A 16,226-nucleotide genomic window follows, 5' to 3' on the forward strand; every position below is an offset into this window, starting at 1 on the left:
ACACACACTTCCTCCCTGTGACTGCAGGAGGAGTTATTGATGAGGCTTGTCACACTGACACACACTTCCTCCCTGTGACTGACACACACTTCCTCCCTGTGACTGCAGGAGGAGTTATTAATGAGGCTTGTCATACTGACAGCGACACACACTTCCTCCCTGTGACTGCAGGAGGAGTTATTAATGAGGCTTGTCACACTGACACACACTTCCTCCCTGTGACTGACACACACTTCCTCCCTGTGACTGCAGGAGGAGTTATTAATGAGGCTTGTCACACTGACACACACTTCCTCCCTGTGACTGCAGGAGGAGTTATTGATGAGGCTTGTCACACTGACACACACTTCCTCCCTGTGACTGCAGGAGGAGTTATTGATGAGGCTTGTCACACTGACACACACTTCCTCCCTGTGACTACAGGTGGAGTTATTAATGAGGCTTGTCATACTGACACCGACACACACTTCCTCCCTGTGACTGACACACACTTCCTCCCTGTGACTGCAGGTGGAGTTATTGATGAGGCTTGTCACACTGACACACACTTCCTCCCTGTGACTGCAGGAGGAGTTATTGATGAGGCTTGTCACACTGACACACACTTCCTCCCTGTGACTACAGGTGGAGTTATTAATGAGGCTTGTCACACTGACACACACTTCCTCCCTGTGACTGCAGGAGGAGTTATTGATGAGGCTTGTCACACTGACACACACTTCCTCCCTGTGACTGCAGGAGGAGTTATTGATGAGGCTTGTCACACTGACACACACTTCCTCCCTGTGACTGCAGGAGGAGTTATTGATGAGGCTTGTCACACTGACACACACTTCCTCCCTGTGACTACAGGTGGAGTTATTAATGAGGCTTGTCACACAGACACCGACATACACTTCCTCCCTGTGACTGACACACACTTCCTCCCTGTGACTACAGGTGGAGTTATTAATGAGGATTGTCATACTGACACCGACACACACTTCCTCCCTGTGACTACAGGTGGATGAGTTATTGATGAGGCTTGTCATACTGACACCGACACACACTTCCTCCCTGTGACTACAGGTGGAGTTATTAATGAGGATTGTCATACTGACACCGACACACACTTCCTCCCTGTGACTACAGGTGGATGAGTTATTGATGAGGCTTGTCATACTGACACCGACACACACTTCCTCCCTGTGACTACAGGTGGATGAGTTATTGATGAGGCTTGTCATACTGACACCGACACACACTTCCTCCCTGTGACTACAGGTGGATGAGTTATTGATGAGGCTTGTCATACTGACACCGACACACACTTCCTCCCTGTGACTACAGGTGGATGAGTTATTGATGAGGCTTGTCATACTGACACCGACACACACTTCCTCCCTGTGACTACAGGTGGATGAGTTATTGATGAGGCTTGTCATACTGACACCGACACACACTTCCTCCCTGTGACTACAGGTGGATGAGTTATTGATGAGGCTTGTCATACTGACACCGACACACACTTCCTCCCTGTGACTACAGGTGGATGAGTTATTGATGAGGCTTGTCATACTGACACCGACACACACTTCCTCCCTGTGACTACAGGTGGATGAGTTATTGATGAGGCTTGTCATACTGACACCGACACACACTTCCTCCCTGTGACTACAGGTGGATGAGTTATTGATGAGGCTTGTCATACTGACACCGACACACACTTCCTCCCTGTGACTACAGGTGGATGAGTTATTGATGAGGCTTGTCATACTGACACCGACACACACTTCCTCCCTGTGACTACAGGTGGAGTTATTAATGAGGCTTGTCACACAGACACCGACATACACTTCCTCCCTGTGACTACAGGTGGAGTTATTGATGAGGCTTGTCATACTGACACACACTTCCTCCCTGTGACTACAGGTGGAGTTATTGATGAGGCTTGTCATACTGACACCGACACACACTTCCTCCCTGTGACTACAGGTGGATGAGTTATTGATGAGGCTTGTCATACTGACACCGACACACACTTCCTCCCTGTGACTACAGGTGGATGAGTTATTGATGAGGCTTGTCATACTGACACCGACACACACTTCCTCCCTGTGACTACAGGTGGATGAGTTATTGATGAGGCTTGTCATACTGACACCGACACACACTTCCTCCCTGTGACTACAGGTGGATGAGTTATTGATGAGGCTTGTCATACTGACACCGACACACACTTCCTCCCTGTGACTACAGGTGGATGAGTTATTGATGAGGCTTGTCATACTGACACCGACACACACTTCCTCCCTGTGACTACAGGTGGATGAGTTATTGATGAGGCTTGTCATACTGACACCGACACACACTTCCTCCCTGTGACTACAGGTGGATGAGTTATTGATGAGGCTTGTCATACTGACACCGACACACACTTCCTCCCTGTGACTACAGGTGGATGAGTTATTGATGAGGCTTGTCATACTGACACCGACACACACTTCCTCCCTGTGACTACAGGTGGATGAGTTATTGATGAGGCTTGTCATACTGACACCGACACACACTTCCTCCCTGTGACTACAGGTGGATGAGTTATTGATGAGGCTTGTCATACTGACACCGACACACACTTCCTCCCTGTGACTACAGGTGGAGTTATTAATGAGGATTGTCATACTGACACCGACACACACTTCCTCCCTGTGACTACAGGTGGATGAGTTATTGATGAGGCTTGTCACACTGACACCGACACACACTTCCTCCCTGTGACTACAGGTGGAGTTATTGATGAGGCTTGTCACACTGACACCGACACACACTTCCTCCCTGTGACTACAGGTGGAGTTATTGATGAGGCTTGTCATACAGACACCGACACACACTTCCTCCCTGTGACTACAGGTGGAGTTATTGATGAGGCTTGTCACACTGACACCGACACACACTTCCTCCCTGTGACTACAGGTGGATGAGTTATTGATGAGGCTTGTCACACTGACACCGACACACACTTCCTCCCTGTGACTACAGGTGGATGAGTTATTGATGAGGCTTGTCACACTGACACCGACACACACTTCCTCCCTGTGACTACAGGTGGAGGAGTTATTGATGAGGCTTGTCACACTGACACCGACACACACTTCCTCCCTGTGACTACAGGTGGATGAGTTATTGATGAGGCTTGTCATACTGACACACACTTCCTCCCTGTGACTACAGGTGGATGAGTTATTGATGAGGCTTGTCATACTGACACACACTTCTATGGGGGGCAGGTTTCTGGTATGTTTTGGTCTCACGTGTTCCAATTACATTACCTACACGTTTCATTTCCGAAGCTACTGGTCCCATTGAGGAAGCTACTGGTCCCATTGAGGAAGCTACTGGTCCCATTGAGGAAGCTACTGGTCCCATTGAGGAAGCTACTGGTCCCATTGAGGAAGCTACTGGTCCCATTGAGGAAGCTACTGGTCCCATTGAGGAAGCTACTGGTCCCATTGAGGAAGCTACTGGTCCCATTGAGGAAGCTCGGTTTAATGAATAAAGATCTACACCTGGGATGAATTGTGTCCTGGCCAACACTCTTCTTCACTCATCTGGCTCAGGTCCTGGACTAGTCTCTCAGATAATTATTGAGAAAGCGGAGCTGTGCATTGATTTATTAATAAGTGTACCTAGTGGTGGTGGTGCATCCTTCAACATGATCTGGTGAGAATAACACAGTTGGGAAGTGCTTTGTGGCTTAATGATACAGACACACACACGGTGTACAGTACAGTATCTTTAGCTACATAGCTAATCAAAATATCCGTTTGCATCTATTGATTAACCTCATCTTGAATACCACCATATAGTGAGCTACATGCAGTAGCCTTGGTTTGTTCCAATACACTTCAGATGACTGGCAGTGGTAGAATGGTCCAAGCAGCTGTTGTATGTAGCCTATGTTGTTCATGGTGTGCCAACTCCTCCCTATTGCTTGGGCAATGAAGATGGATTCCTATTTAATGGCAGAGTAGTGTTTCTGTTTCCAAAGAGAAGACGGATGTTGCAGACATGACTGACCGTAACAGCATCCACTTGTGTCTACTTCAGTGCCTGGTTGCCACACAGGCTGTCTGCGCTGCTCCGCTTCAGTTTGAACTCTGGTTCTACAACTCGTATGTCTTAAACAGAACATAAACCGTACAGACATATATTTCACCCTGACATGCTGAACTCAAGGCCGCATATCTCTGTGATCAGGGTATCCTGTGTATATATATATATTGCAATGGACCGATGCAGCGATGTCTTGACTGCCACTGACTGCAATCGCACATGATTTCAGAGAAGCTGATTGGTGAGAAGTGATTCAGAACACGGAGGGCCGGTATTATCTCCGAGTATTCTATTCGTCTGTTTCAATGTTCTATGTTCTATGTTCTCCCGCTCTGTGGTTGAACTGGCGTTGGTGTCACCAGAAAAGGGGACTAATGCAAGGGCATTTTTATTCTGCATCAGTGGCATAGCATGACTTGGTTTACCTTGAAATAATTGCGAAGGGACTTCCTGGCTGGTCTGAGATATTCTATCGTAGGCTGTTTTTAGATTGCTAACGCACGCCACGGACAGATTTAAAGCACAAATGGGATTATGTAATACTAGTGCGTGGCTTGCTGTTCTGGACTGTCATCTCTCACTATCTGTCTGTTGCTCTGAGGGGCAAGGGGGAGGACTGTACTGTTTTCAGAATGAGTATTGAGCAAACGCTCTGGTTTCCTGTCAACTCATGAGAAAATAAATGGCCTCAGCAAACCTGCATGGGGCTGATTAAGGTCATCTATGATTGACCATGTAACCATTGTGAAAACCTGGTTACATGGTAACCATCCAATAAGGTCACTGAACACGACCTCTCAAAGTAGGCATTTCACACATTAGTAGATACTTTAAAACATTGTAATGACGATGTAGTATGACCATGAATGGCTTCATGATGCGCACATGTCCTTGATCGTCCAGTAAGGTCACTGAACAACATTCTATCCGTGTATACTTCGTAACATTGTAATTGCATGTAGCATTGGGGCCATCTGGGTCTCTTTTAACATATGTTTTATAATCACAAAGACTAACCTGGATAAATCAAGGTAAAACATTTTTTTACTCATAATTTGCTCTGAGAGCACTTACAGAGAAATACTCAACAATGAACACATCGAGAGAATCGTCAAACAGCAATTTTCCTCCCTCTCTGTGAACAGTTGGCACCTGTAAACGGCAGACTGCAGGTGAGCTTGTGTCGTGGCCAGCAGCACTAAATAGACCCTCAATCATCACCTGGAGTTTGTCAATACATAAAAGCATTTATAAACCCCCACATTACAGCATTCACACAGAGACAGCTGGTGGTTCTGCACAGTAGCTTACTAAAACGGTATCTGTGGCTGTAACAGACGGGATTTTATTGTAATGGAAAAATGCAGTCAGATCTCCCTTAGGAAAGAGGTCTTCTGACCTCAATGGGACTTCAACTGTTAAATAAAAGACTGTCTGAGCAGAAGGTAAGGTTGTTCCGAGCCCAAGTTGCAGGTTTATCCGACCAAGGATGTACTGTTTTATATCTTTGATCTCATTGGAAGTCCACCTCAGTGAATAGGTCTGGCTAGGCCTATAGGAGCACGTCTTTCTGTCTCAGTGAGTGCACCACTAGACAGCCACTCCTGTCCCCCCATCTCTCTCTCCACATGAGTGCACCAGTGAGAAGTGTGTCAGCCAAAGCTAAGCCCCAGGGCCAGCCAGGGTTGAAGTGGTGCTCTGCTCTCTCTCTCTCTCTGCCCAGGCCATTTGCCATCCACCCAGGCTGGGTCACACACATACACAACCTTATTGGCCCAACACTCTTAACCCTGGCCCGGCCCGGCCCAACGCTCTTAACCCTGGCCCAACGCTCTTAACCCTGGACCAACGCTCTGAACCCTGGACCAACGCTCTGAACCCTGGCCCAACGCTCTGAACCCTGGCCCAACGCTCTGAACCCTGGCCCAACGCTCTGAACCCTGGCCCAACGCTATGAACCCTGGCCCAACGCTATGAACCCTGGCCCAACGCTCTGAACCCTGGCCCAACGCTCTGAACCCTGGCCCAACGCTCTGAACCCTGGCCCAACGCTCTGAACCCTGGTCCAACGCTCTGAAACCTGGCCCAACGCTCTTAACCCTGGCCCACCTGCCGCAGGTCAAAGGACCAGATGGTCACACGATGTCGGAAGGATCAAGCGCAAGTACCAGAACACTTTCTTTGTACATTGCACAAAACTTGGCACATTGATTGTGAAAGCCTAATGGGCTATTAATTTATTAAACTGAACCTCAGTTTTAATATATTTATTAATAGATTTTAGAGGAGCCTATAATATATTTATTTTTGGTATTAAATCAGACACTAATAAAGGGGTCCCTATAAACAGATGTAAATAAATGACCTTAGGTTAGCTAATGTTGTAATGTTATGAAGCGTAATGTCATAATGTGTTGTAAATAATGAGAAGGGCTTTATGTATCCTCTACACAGAGTTAAGAGTGTTCTGCGGACTGTTTCCCGCGTAATGTGTCCCATTTCTCCTCGCACCAATCATTATACTCCAGACACCACCTCCAACCTGGCCTGCCTGTCAGTTAGTCACCAGACTCCGCCCCTCTATGCCTGCCTAGCACAAACAGCGGTCGGGAGAGTAAATACAGAGAGCCCCAAGATGGCGGAGTCACTGAGCTTCATTCACTTTGGTGCAGCGACCAAAAGCCCGCTCGCCAAATCTAAAGAACCGAAACTAGCGTCGGACACCCGGCCGCAGTCTTCCCGGGACATTCACCCGCCGCCGCCCAAGCGAGTCCGAAACGACGAGAAGAGCCTTAAACCTAAGAAACTAAATGGGGAAGGAGGTGCAGGGGGAGGTGGCGGCGCAGTGGAGAAGCAGCACCAGAAGCAGAGTTCAGGCAACCCGACAACATGGAGCTTCAGCCCCGTCAAGGCGAGCAGCAACCCCTCGGCGCCCCTCCAGCCTCCCATTCACACAGTGTTCAAGCAGAGCGCTTTCCTCGCCTCCCATACCAAACCACCATCCAAAAAGCCCAAGGAAAAACGAGAGAAAGAGAAGGATTTCAAGGAAAAGAAGAAAGATAAACCAATCCATGGTACTCCTGGAAATATTAGCAGCAGTCTGAGTAACGTCACTACTGTAATGAAGAAGGAGAACGGGGACATGAAGTTGTTGCTAAAAGGTATTATATATGAATGCGCAGTTTTCCACACTAAACGGCTGGCTGGATATAACGTTACATGAATAGAACGTGTTACACTGCATGTTATTGTCCATAGAAAGACAACGTCAGTGTCCATTAACCACTTAGCTTTTCAGTGCTAGTGGCTGTCGCTCTTCAGGACTATGAAGCATGTGGGGCCGACAGTGTGCGCTGTGCAGTATGACAATGTGTCCAGTCCAGAACTGCGTCTGTTATCGCGTCTTATTCCAAATAGTTTTGGTGTTATTTTGGAAAGGACCGTTTACATTTCTAATTCTAGCCACGATTGTACACATAAGGACATTTTTTTTTACGGTGAAATAAATAAAAAAAATTGTCCGAGTTTCGCTGTTGTTCTCGCTTGGTTGGCTAATGGCTGCGGATTTACCCGCTCTTGAACCTGCATAGGAAATGCCTGTTCGAACGTTACAAAGTATCGAGCGTTCTTCTGAAAACTGCTACATAGCGTTCCACCGATGTCAGGCCACGGTTGGAAACATTATTGCACATTTTACAAACACGCGTTTTTAGTTCAATTCAAACGGGAAATACAATTGATCAACCAGAGCGGAACAAATTGACGTGGTTGTATAAACAAACAACTGTAAGATCAGCATTACGCTCTGGGAGAACGTTAGAGACGTGTTGGCGAAACATTGACCGATCGTTAGGCCTACACATAAGTGGGGTTTTAATTGTAACGGGTGGTTTTAAGAATGTTTATTAAACCGTCATTTGAACAATCGGCAGCCATCCACTGTTGTTTTTGTGTCACCACCACGCCCCCCAAATAACACCAGAGCAGCGAGCGAGGCAGTGGAGTCAGGGAACAGCTATCTCTACCTCTGAATATTATTACATGCGTGCTGCCACTGTCAACCACATTAATAGATCTGTCTCAAACTGTCATTCTAACACACAGGATGTTAATTCATACCGTTTAGTTTGGATCCAATCTTTTAGGACTAATTCATTTCTTACATTTTACCAATGTGGGAGAAATGAAGACTGTGAGTATTATAAAACGGACCCCCCCCTCCCTCCCTCCCTCCCTCCCCAGGGCATTAGAGGGACCTTGTGACAGATACTTAAAACGGGATCAAATACATATTCCAGCGTTCTAGTTCGATGTATAACAGGATTGGCCTAAAAGTTGGCCTAAAAAATATACATTCAAGTTTATATTCCTATCTATTCTACCGCAATTTAAAGTGCAAAAGAACATTTATAATTCTATGTATTTCAAGGTAATTTTAAAATACCATTCTATTCCAAGTTCACCTGGAGTTCATTCTCAGTAATTAAATAGCAGGCCTTCTGCATTGCTGTTGGATTCCAGGTTCAGGCTGTTGTTGGCTCCATTGAGATAAGCAGGTGTGAGCTGGTAGGACAGAAGGCTGTTGAGAGGGAGAGATGTGAAAGCTGGAGGACTTGAACTCAAGTCAAGCAAAGAGAAAGAGAGAGACGGGCTACTCCAGGGTAAGAGTGTTGCTTAGACACATTTTAAAGTGAAAAATCTGGATGTCAAGCACAAATCAATGATGTCAAATTTAAACAAATCATTCACCTCTATGCACAAGGACTACATTTAACAACGTCCATGGAACATTTCACAAGAACACATTTACTTGAACAACAGGGCAGATGCAAAGTTTAATAACAGAATGATGGTTTGCTGTTGGTGCCGTCATTCTGTTACCAAACAGTACATCTGCATTGCTTGCTGTTCTGAGTTTCAGGCTGGGTTTCTGTATTGCACTTTGTGACATCGGCTGATTGTAAAAAAGGGCTTCATAAATACATTTGCTTTTATCTGACCTGTTCTCTCACACACATCCAACACGTCTTTGGCAGGTAGAGCACCAACACTTGTAGTAATTCCTATGACCCTGGTGGAATGTCCCGAATGTTGATAGTCTATTTATTGAATTTCTGAATGTTATATAATATCAATGGTTTTAGGTGCTGTTTTAGGCTGATAAAATCCCCAGTAGGGAGTAATATTTTAGGTGCTGTTTTAGGCTGATAAAATCCCCAGTAGGGAGTCATATTTTAGGTGCTGTTTTAGGCTGATAAAATCCCCAGTAGGGAGTCATATTTTAGGTGCTGTTTTAGGCTGATAAAATCCCCAGTAGGGAGTCATATTTTAGGTGCTGTTTTAGGCTGATAAAATCCCCAGTTGGGAGTCATATTTTAGGTGCTGTTTTAGGCTGATAAAATCCCCAGTAGGGAGTAATATTTTAGGTGCTGTTTTAGGCTGATAAAATCCCCAGTAGGGAGTAATGAGTCACTTATTATTTTATATGAATGAGTAACAAGTTATTGAACAATCGGAAGTCTCATGCTGTGCGATACTGTTACTTCTCCCTTTTGGCTGCAAAACATTTAGGCCCAACGTTTGCATTTGTAGCTTGCACACATTCCAGGGGTGTGACACGGTGTCAGATTGAAGGGTTTGTACTGGAAGACCTTAGTAAACATGCCCTGTGTTTACATGTCTTCTACCGCCTGTTGACCCTCCCCTTGTATTATTTGTATTTCTTTTACTGACATTCTTGCACTGGACTCATATATATATATATATATATATATATATATATATATATATATATATATATATATATATATATATATATATATACACGCATATTAACACCACACACACTCACACGCATATTAACACCACACACACTCACACGCATATTAACACCACACACACTCACACGCATATTAACACCACACACACTCAAACAGACACACTTTCACACCAGGGTCACATTCTTTTTCTCTGCGTTGTTGGGAAAGTGCTCATAGGTAAGCATTTCACTGTAAAGTCTACTACACCTGTTGTATTCAGCATTTCACTGTAAGGTCTACTACACCTGTTGTATTCAGCATTTCACTGTAAGGTCTACTACACCTGTTGTATTCAGCATTTCACTGTAAGGTCTACTACACCTGTTGTATTCAGCATTTCACTGTAAGGTCTATTACACCTGTTGTATTCAGCATTTCACTGTGAGGTCTACTACACCTGTTGTATTCAGCATTTCACTGTAAGGTCTACTACACCTGTTGTATTCAGCATTTCACTGTAAGGTCTACTACACCTGTTGTATTCAGCATTTCACTGTGAGGTCTACTACACCTGTTTTATTCAGCATTTCACTGTGAGGTCTACTACACCTGTACATAGTCTTGTGGAGCTGTTCAGGGTGAACTATTTATCAGTCTTATGGCCTGGGGAAAGAAGCTGTTCAGGGTGAACTATTTATCAGTCTTATGGCTTGGGGGAAGAAGCTGTTCAGGGTGAACTATTTATCAGTCTTATGGCCTGGGGGAAGAAGCTGTTTGGTGAACTATTTATCAGTCTTATGGCCTGGGGGAAGAAGCTGTTCAGGGTGAACTATTTATCAGTCTTATGGCCTGGGGGAAGAAGCTGTTCAGGGTGAACTATTTATCAGTCTTATGGCCTGGGGGAAGAAGCTGTTCAGGGTGAACTATTTATCAGTCTTATGGCCTGGGGGAAGAAGCTGTTCAGGGTGAACTATTTATCAGTCTTATGGCCTGGGGGAAGAAGCTGTTCAGGGTGAACTATTTATCAGTCTTATGGCCTGGGGGAAGAAGCTGTTCAGGGTGAACTATTTATCAGTCTTATGGCCTGGGGGAAGAAGCTGTTCAGGGTGAACTATTTATCAGTCTTATGGCCTGGGGGAAGAAGCTGTTCAGGGTGAACTATTTATCAGTCTTATGGCCTGGGGGAAGAAGCTGTTCAGGGTGAACTATTTATCAGTCTTATGGCCTGGGGGAAGAAGCTGTTCAGGGTGAACTATTTATCAGTCTTATGGCCTGGGGGAAGAAGCTGTTCAGGGTGAACTATTTATCAGTCTTATGGCCTGGGGGAAGAAGCTGTTCAGGGTGAACTATTTATCAGTCTTATGGCCTGGGGGAAGAAGCTGTTCAGGGTGAACTATTTATCAGTCTTATGGCCTGGGGGAAGAAGCTGTTCAGGGTGAACTATTTATCAGTCTTATGGCCTGGGGGAAGAAGCTGTTCAGGGTGAACTATTTATCAGTCTTATGGCCTGGGGGAAGAAGCTGTTCAGGGTGAACTATTTATCAGTCTTATGGCCTGGGGGAAGAAGCTGTTCAGGGTGAACTATTTATCAGTCTTATGGCCTGGGGGAAGAAGCTGTTCAGGGTGAACTATTTATCAGTCTTATGGCCTGGGGGAAGAAGCTGTTCAGGGTGAACTATTTATCAGTCTTATGGCCTGGGGGAAGAAGCTGTTCAGGGTGAACTATTTATCAGTCTTATGGCCTGGGGGAAGAAGCTGTTCAGGGTGAACTATTTATCAGTCTTATGGCCTGGGGGAAGAAGCTGTTCAGGGTTAACTATTTATCAGTCTTATGGCCTGGGGGAAGAAGCTGTTCAGGGTGAACTATTTATCAGTCTTATGGCTCGGGGGAAGAAGCTGTTTGGTGAACTATTTATCAGTCTTATGGCCTGGGGGAAGAAGCTGTTCAGGGTGAACTATTTATCAGTCTTATGGCCTGGGGGAAGAAGCTGTTCAGGGTGAACTATTTATCAGTCTTATGGCCTGGGGGAAGAAGCTGTTCAGGGTGAACTAATTATCAGTCTTATGGCCTGGGGGAAGAAGCTGTTCAGGGTGAACTAATTATCAGTCTTATGGCCTGGGGGAAGAAGCTGTTTGGTGAACTATTTATCAGTCTTATGGCCTGGGGGAAGAAGCTGTTCAGGGTGAACTATTTATCAGTCTTATGGCCTGGGGGAAGAAGCTGTTCAGGGTGAACTATTTATCAGTCTTATGGCCTGGGGGAAGAAGCTGTTCAGGGTGAACTATTTATCAGTCTTATGGCCTGGGGGAAGAAGCTGTTCAGGGTGAACTATTTATCAGTCTTATGGCCTGGGGGAAGAAGCTGTTCAGGGTTAACTATTTATCAGTCTTATGGCCTGGGGGAAGAAGCTGTTCAGGGTGAACTATTTATCAGTCTTATGGCTCGGGGGAAGAAGCTGTTTGGTGAACTATTTATCAGTCTTATGGCCTGGGGGAAGAAGCTGTTCAGGGTGAACTATTTATCAGTCTTATGGCCTGGGGGAAGAAGCTGTTCAGGGTGAACTATTTATCAGTCTTATGGCCTGGGGGAAGAAGCTGTTCAGGGTGAACTAATTATCAGTCTTATGGCCTGGGGGAAGAAGCTGTTCAGGGTGAACTAATTATCAGTCTTATGGCCTGGGGGAAGAAGCTGTTTGGTGAACTATTTATCAGTCTTATGGCCTGGGGGAAGAAGCTGTTCAGGGTGAACTATTTATCAGTCTTATGGCCTGGGGGAAGAAGCTGTTCAGGGTGAACTATTTATCAGTCTTATGGCCTGGGGGAAGAAGCTGTTCAGGGTGAACTATTTATCAGTCTTATGGCCTGGGGGAAGAAGCTGTTCAGGGTGAACTATTTATCAGTCTTATGGCCTGGGGGAAGAAGCTGTTCAGGGTCCTGTTGGTTCCAGACTTGCTGCCGTCTTGGGGAAGCATGTATAGTTCCCTCACGGTAACTTGTCTCTTCAGTTCCTCTGAGTGTTTGACTGTAGATGTGATGATGACGGGTACGGTGTGATTACTGACTTACTGTGATGGGTTACTACTATTTCTGCCTTTTTTTCTTTTTAATTGGATTTTACCTTGCTGTTTCAGGGCCCTTTTCTCCACTGAGCTTCTCACCTACGACGAGTTCATAAATGGCTAGTCCTAGATTATAATCATTTTCATATAATACTATTTTGATCATGTTCATTGCAGTTTGACATTTTACTGCAGTTTCTGTCAATTGGCATTAATACTTTTCCACCTGCCGTTTGTGAAACTGTCCAATAATGCCGATCTGTATAATCATGCTAGCTACCGATCAAGTAGTCATCAGAGTGATACCACTAATTACGTTGTCCTGTGTGTTTTTAACAGCTGAAAATCTTAAGGGATCGCATTTCAGCGACGTCCTTAAATTGCTTTCCACAGATGTCAGCGATGGCCTGTCTTGTAAAAAAGTCTGTCTGTCTTTGTGTGATCCTGTCGTCCTTCAGACTGGAAAGCAGTTGGGAATCAGTAAATTACAGAGTCTGTCTGTCTGTCTTTGTGTGATCCTGTCGTCCTTCAGACTGGAAAGCAGTTGGGAATCAGTAAATTACAGAGTCAGGCTGCGTCCCAAATGACACCCTATACCCTGCATTACTCTAGACCAGGGCCATTAGGGAATAGGGTGCCATTTCTGCATTACTCTTGACCAGGGCCATTAGGGAATAGGGTTCCATATGTAGGGGATAGGGTGCCATTTCTGCATTATTCTAGACCAGGGCCATTAGGGAATAGGGTGCCATTTCTGCATTATTCTAGACCAGGGCCATTAGGGAATAGGGTTCCATATGTAGGGAATAGGGTGCCATTTCTGCATTATTCTAGACCAGGGCCATTAGGGAATAGGGTGCCATTTCTGCATTATTCTAGACCAGGGCCATTAGGGAATAGGGTGCCATTTCTGCATTATTCTAGACCAGGGCCATTAGGGAATAGGGTTCCATATGTAGGGAATAGGGTGCCATTTCTGCATTATTCTAAACCGGGGCCATTAGGGAATAGGGTTCCATTTCTGCATTACTCTTGACCAGGGCCATTAGGGAATAGGGTGCCATTCTCATTTAGGATGCAGGCTAAATTTCTGTGGAGAGTGAGTCTTTCCTTTTATCTACTGTACCTGCCCCTCTCCTAAAATGACCCTCAAGGCCTCACCCTAACTTCTCTCTGTCCTCCCCTCTCTGTCAGACCACACCAGTAAGGACAAGACGAAGAAGCAGAAGAAACACAAAGTGATGAATGAGATCAAGAGGGAGAACGGAGAGGTGAAGCTCCTTCAGAAAGGTATGTTGATAATGATGTGACATGGTTGTTTCAAATGGTCCCTGTTTAGTGTACCACTGTTGACCATTCACCCTGGACCCTGTCTATTGTTGACCATTCACCCTGGTCCCTGTCTACTGTTGACCATTCACCCTGGTCCCTGTCTACTGTTGACCATTCACCCTGGTCCCTGTCTGTCTACTGTTGACCATTCACCCTGGTCCCTGTCTGTCTACTGTTGACCAGTCACCCTGGTCCCTGTCTGTCTACTGTTGACCAGTCACCCTGGTCCCTGTCTGTCTACTGTTGACCAGTCACCCTGGTCCCTGTCTGTCTACTGTTGACCAGTCACCCTGGTCCCTGTCTGTCTACTGTTGACCAGTCACCCTGGTCCCTGTCTGTCTACTGTTGACCAGTCACCCTGGTCCCTGTCTGTCTACTGTTGACCAGTCACCCTGGTCCCTGTCTGTCTACTGTTGACCAGTCACCCTGGTCCCTGTCTGTCTACTGTTGACCAGTCACCCTGGTCCCTGTCTGTCTACTGTTGACCAGTCACCCTGGTCCCTGTCTGTCTACTGTTGACCAGTCACCCTGGTCCCTGTCTGTCTACTGTTGACCAGTCACCCTGGTCCCTGTCTACTGTTGACCATTCACCCTGGTCCCTGTCTACTGTTGACCATTCATCCTGGTCCCTGTCTAGGTGTTGACCATTCACCCTGTCTAGTGTACTACTGTTGACCAGGGCTCAGTATAGAGAGTAGCTACATTCAGGGTTTCCTCCTTACTGTTGTACAGGCAGGGTGTCTCCCCTAGAGCATCAGAACTGGAAACTAGTTAGGGACAGGAGTTTTACTTTACCTCATCACCTGACCAGGATAAACTCCAGACCCAAGTTAGCCGTATAACCAGGGCCAAGAGTGGCAGGGCTGTAACCAGGGCCAAGAGTGGCAGGGCTGTAACCAGGGCCAAGAGTGGCAGGGCTGTAACCAGGGCCAAGAGTGGCAGGGCTGTAACCAGGGCCAAGAGTGGCAGGGCTGTAACCAGGGCCAAGAGTGGCAGGGCTGTAACCAGGGCCAAGAGTGGCAGGGCTGTAACCAGGGCCAAGAGTGGCAGGGCTGTAACCAGGGCCAAGAGTGGCAGGGCTGTAACCAGGGCCAAGAGTGGCAGGGCTAGGCTGTAACCAGGGCCCAGAGTGGCAGGGCAGGGCTGTAACCAGGGCCCAGGGTGACAGGGCTGTAACCAGGGCCGTAACCAGGGCCCAGAGTGACAGGGCTGTAACCAGGGCCGTAACCAGGGCCCAGAGTGGCAGGGCTAGGCTATAACCAGGGCCCAGAGTGGCAGGGCAGGGCTGTAACCAGGGCCCAGAGTGGCAGGACAGGGCTGTAACCAGGGCCCATAGTGGCAGGGCAGGGCTGTAACCAGGGCCCAGAATGGCAGGGCAGGGCTGTAACCAGGGCCCAGAGTGGCAGGGCAGGGCTGTAACCAGGGCCCAGAGTGGCAGGGCAGGGCTGTAACCAGGGCCCAGAGTGGCAGGGCTGTAACCAGGGCCCAGAGTGGCAGGGCAGGGCTGTAACCAGGGCCCAGAGTGGCAGGGCAGGGCTGTAACCAGGGCCCAGAGTGGCAGGGCAGGGCTGTAACCAGGGCCCAGAGTGGCAGGGCAGGGCTGTAACCAGGGCCCAGAGTGGCAGGGCAGGGCTGTAACCAGGGCCCAGAGTGGCAGGGCAGGGCTGTAACCAGGGCCCAGAGTGGCAGGGCAGGGCTGTAACCAGGGCCCAGAGTGGCAGGGCAGGGCTGTAACCAGGGCCCAGAGTGGCAGGGCAGGGCTGTAACCAGGGCCCAGAGTGGCAGGGCAGGGCTGTAACCAGGGCCCAGAGTGGCAGGGCAGGGCTGTAACCAGGGCCCAGAGTGGCAGGACAGGGCTGTAACCAGGGCCCAGAGTGGCAGGGCAGGGCTGTAACCAGGGCCCAGAGTGGCAGGGCAGGGCTGTAACCAGGGCCCAGAGTGGCAGGGCAGGGCTGTAACCAGGGCCCAGAGTGGCAGGGCAGGG

The 16,226-nt window shown here is 47.3% G+C and overlaps 1 protein-coding gene across 1 annotated transcript in view; it reads left to right on the forward strand.

Annotated features, from left to right (window-relative positions):
• The first annotated feature begins 6,552 nt into the window (after positions 1 to 6,552).
• The window catches only part of LOC149978184 (lysine-specific demethylase RSBN1L-like), a 93,237-nt gene continuing 83,563 nt past the window's right edge, over positions 6,553 to 16,226 (forward strand). Inside the window, exons 1-2 of the mRNA XM_090201134.1 lie at positions 6,553 to 7,253; positions 14,105 to 14,200. Coding sequence (XP_090057260.1) covers positions 6,581 to 7,253; positions 14,105 to 14,200 — 769 coding nt within the window. The 5' untranslated portion in view covers positions 6,553 to 6,580. The remainder of the gene's footprint in view (positions 7,254 to 14,104; positions 14,201 to 16,226) is intronic.

The sequence above is a fragment of the Oncorhynchus mykiss genome, chromosome 15 (genome assembly GCF_057628025.1).
Source record: "Oncorhynchus mykiss isolate SJ-2025 chromosome 15, ASM5762802v1, whole genome shotgun sequence".
Classification (NCBI taxonomy): Eukaryota; Metazoa; Chordata; class Actinopteri; order Salmoniformes; family Salmonidae; genus Oncorhynchus; species Oncorhynchus mykiss.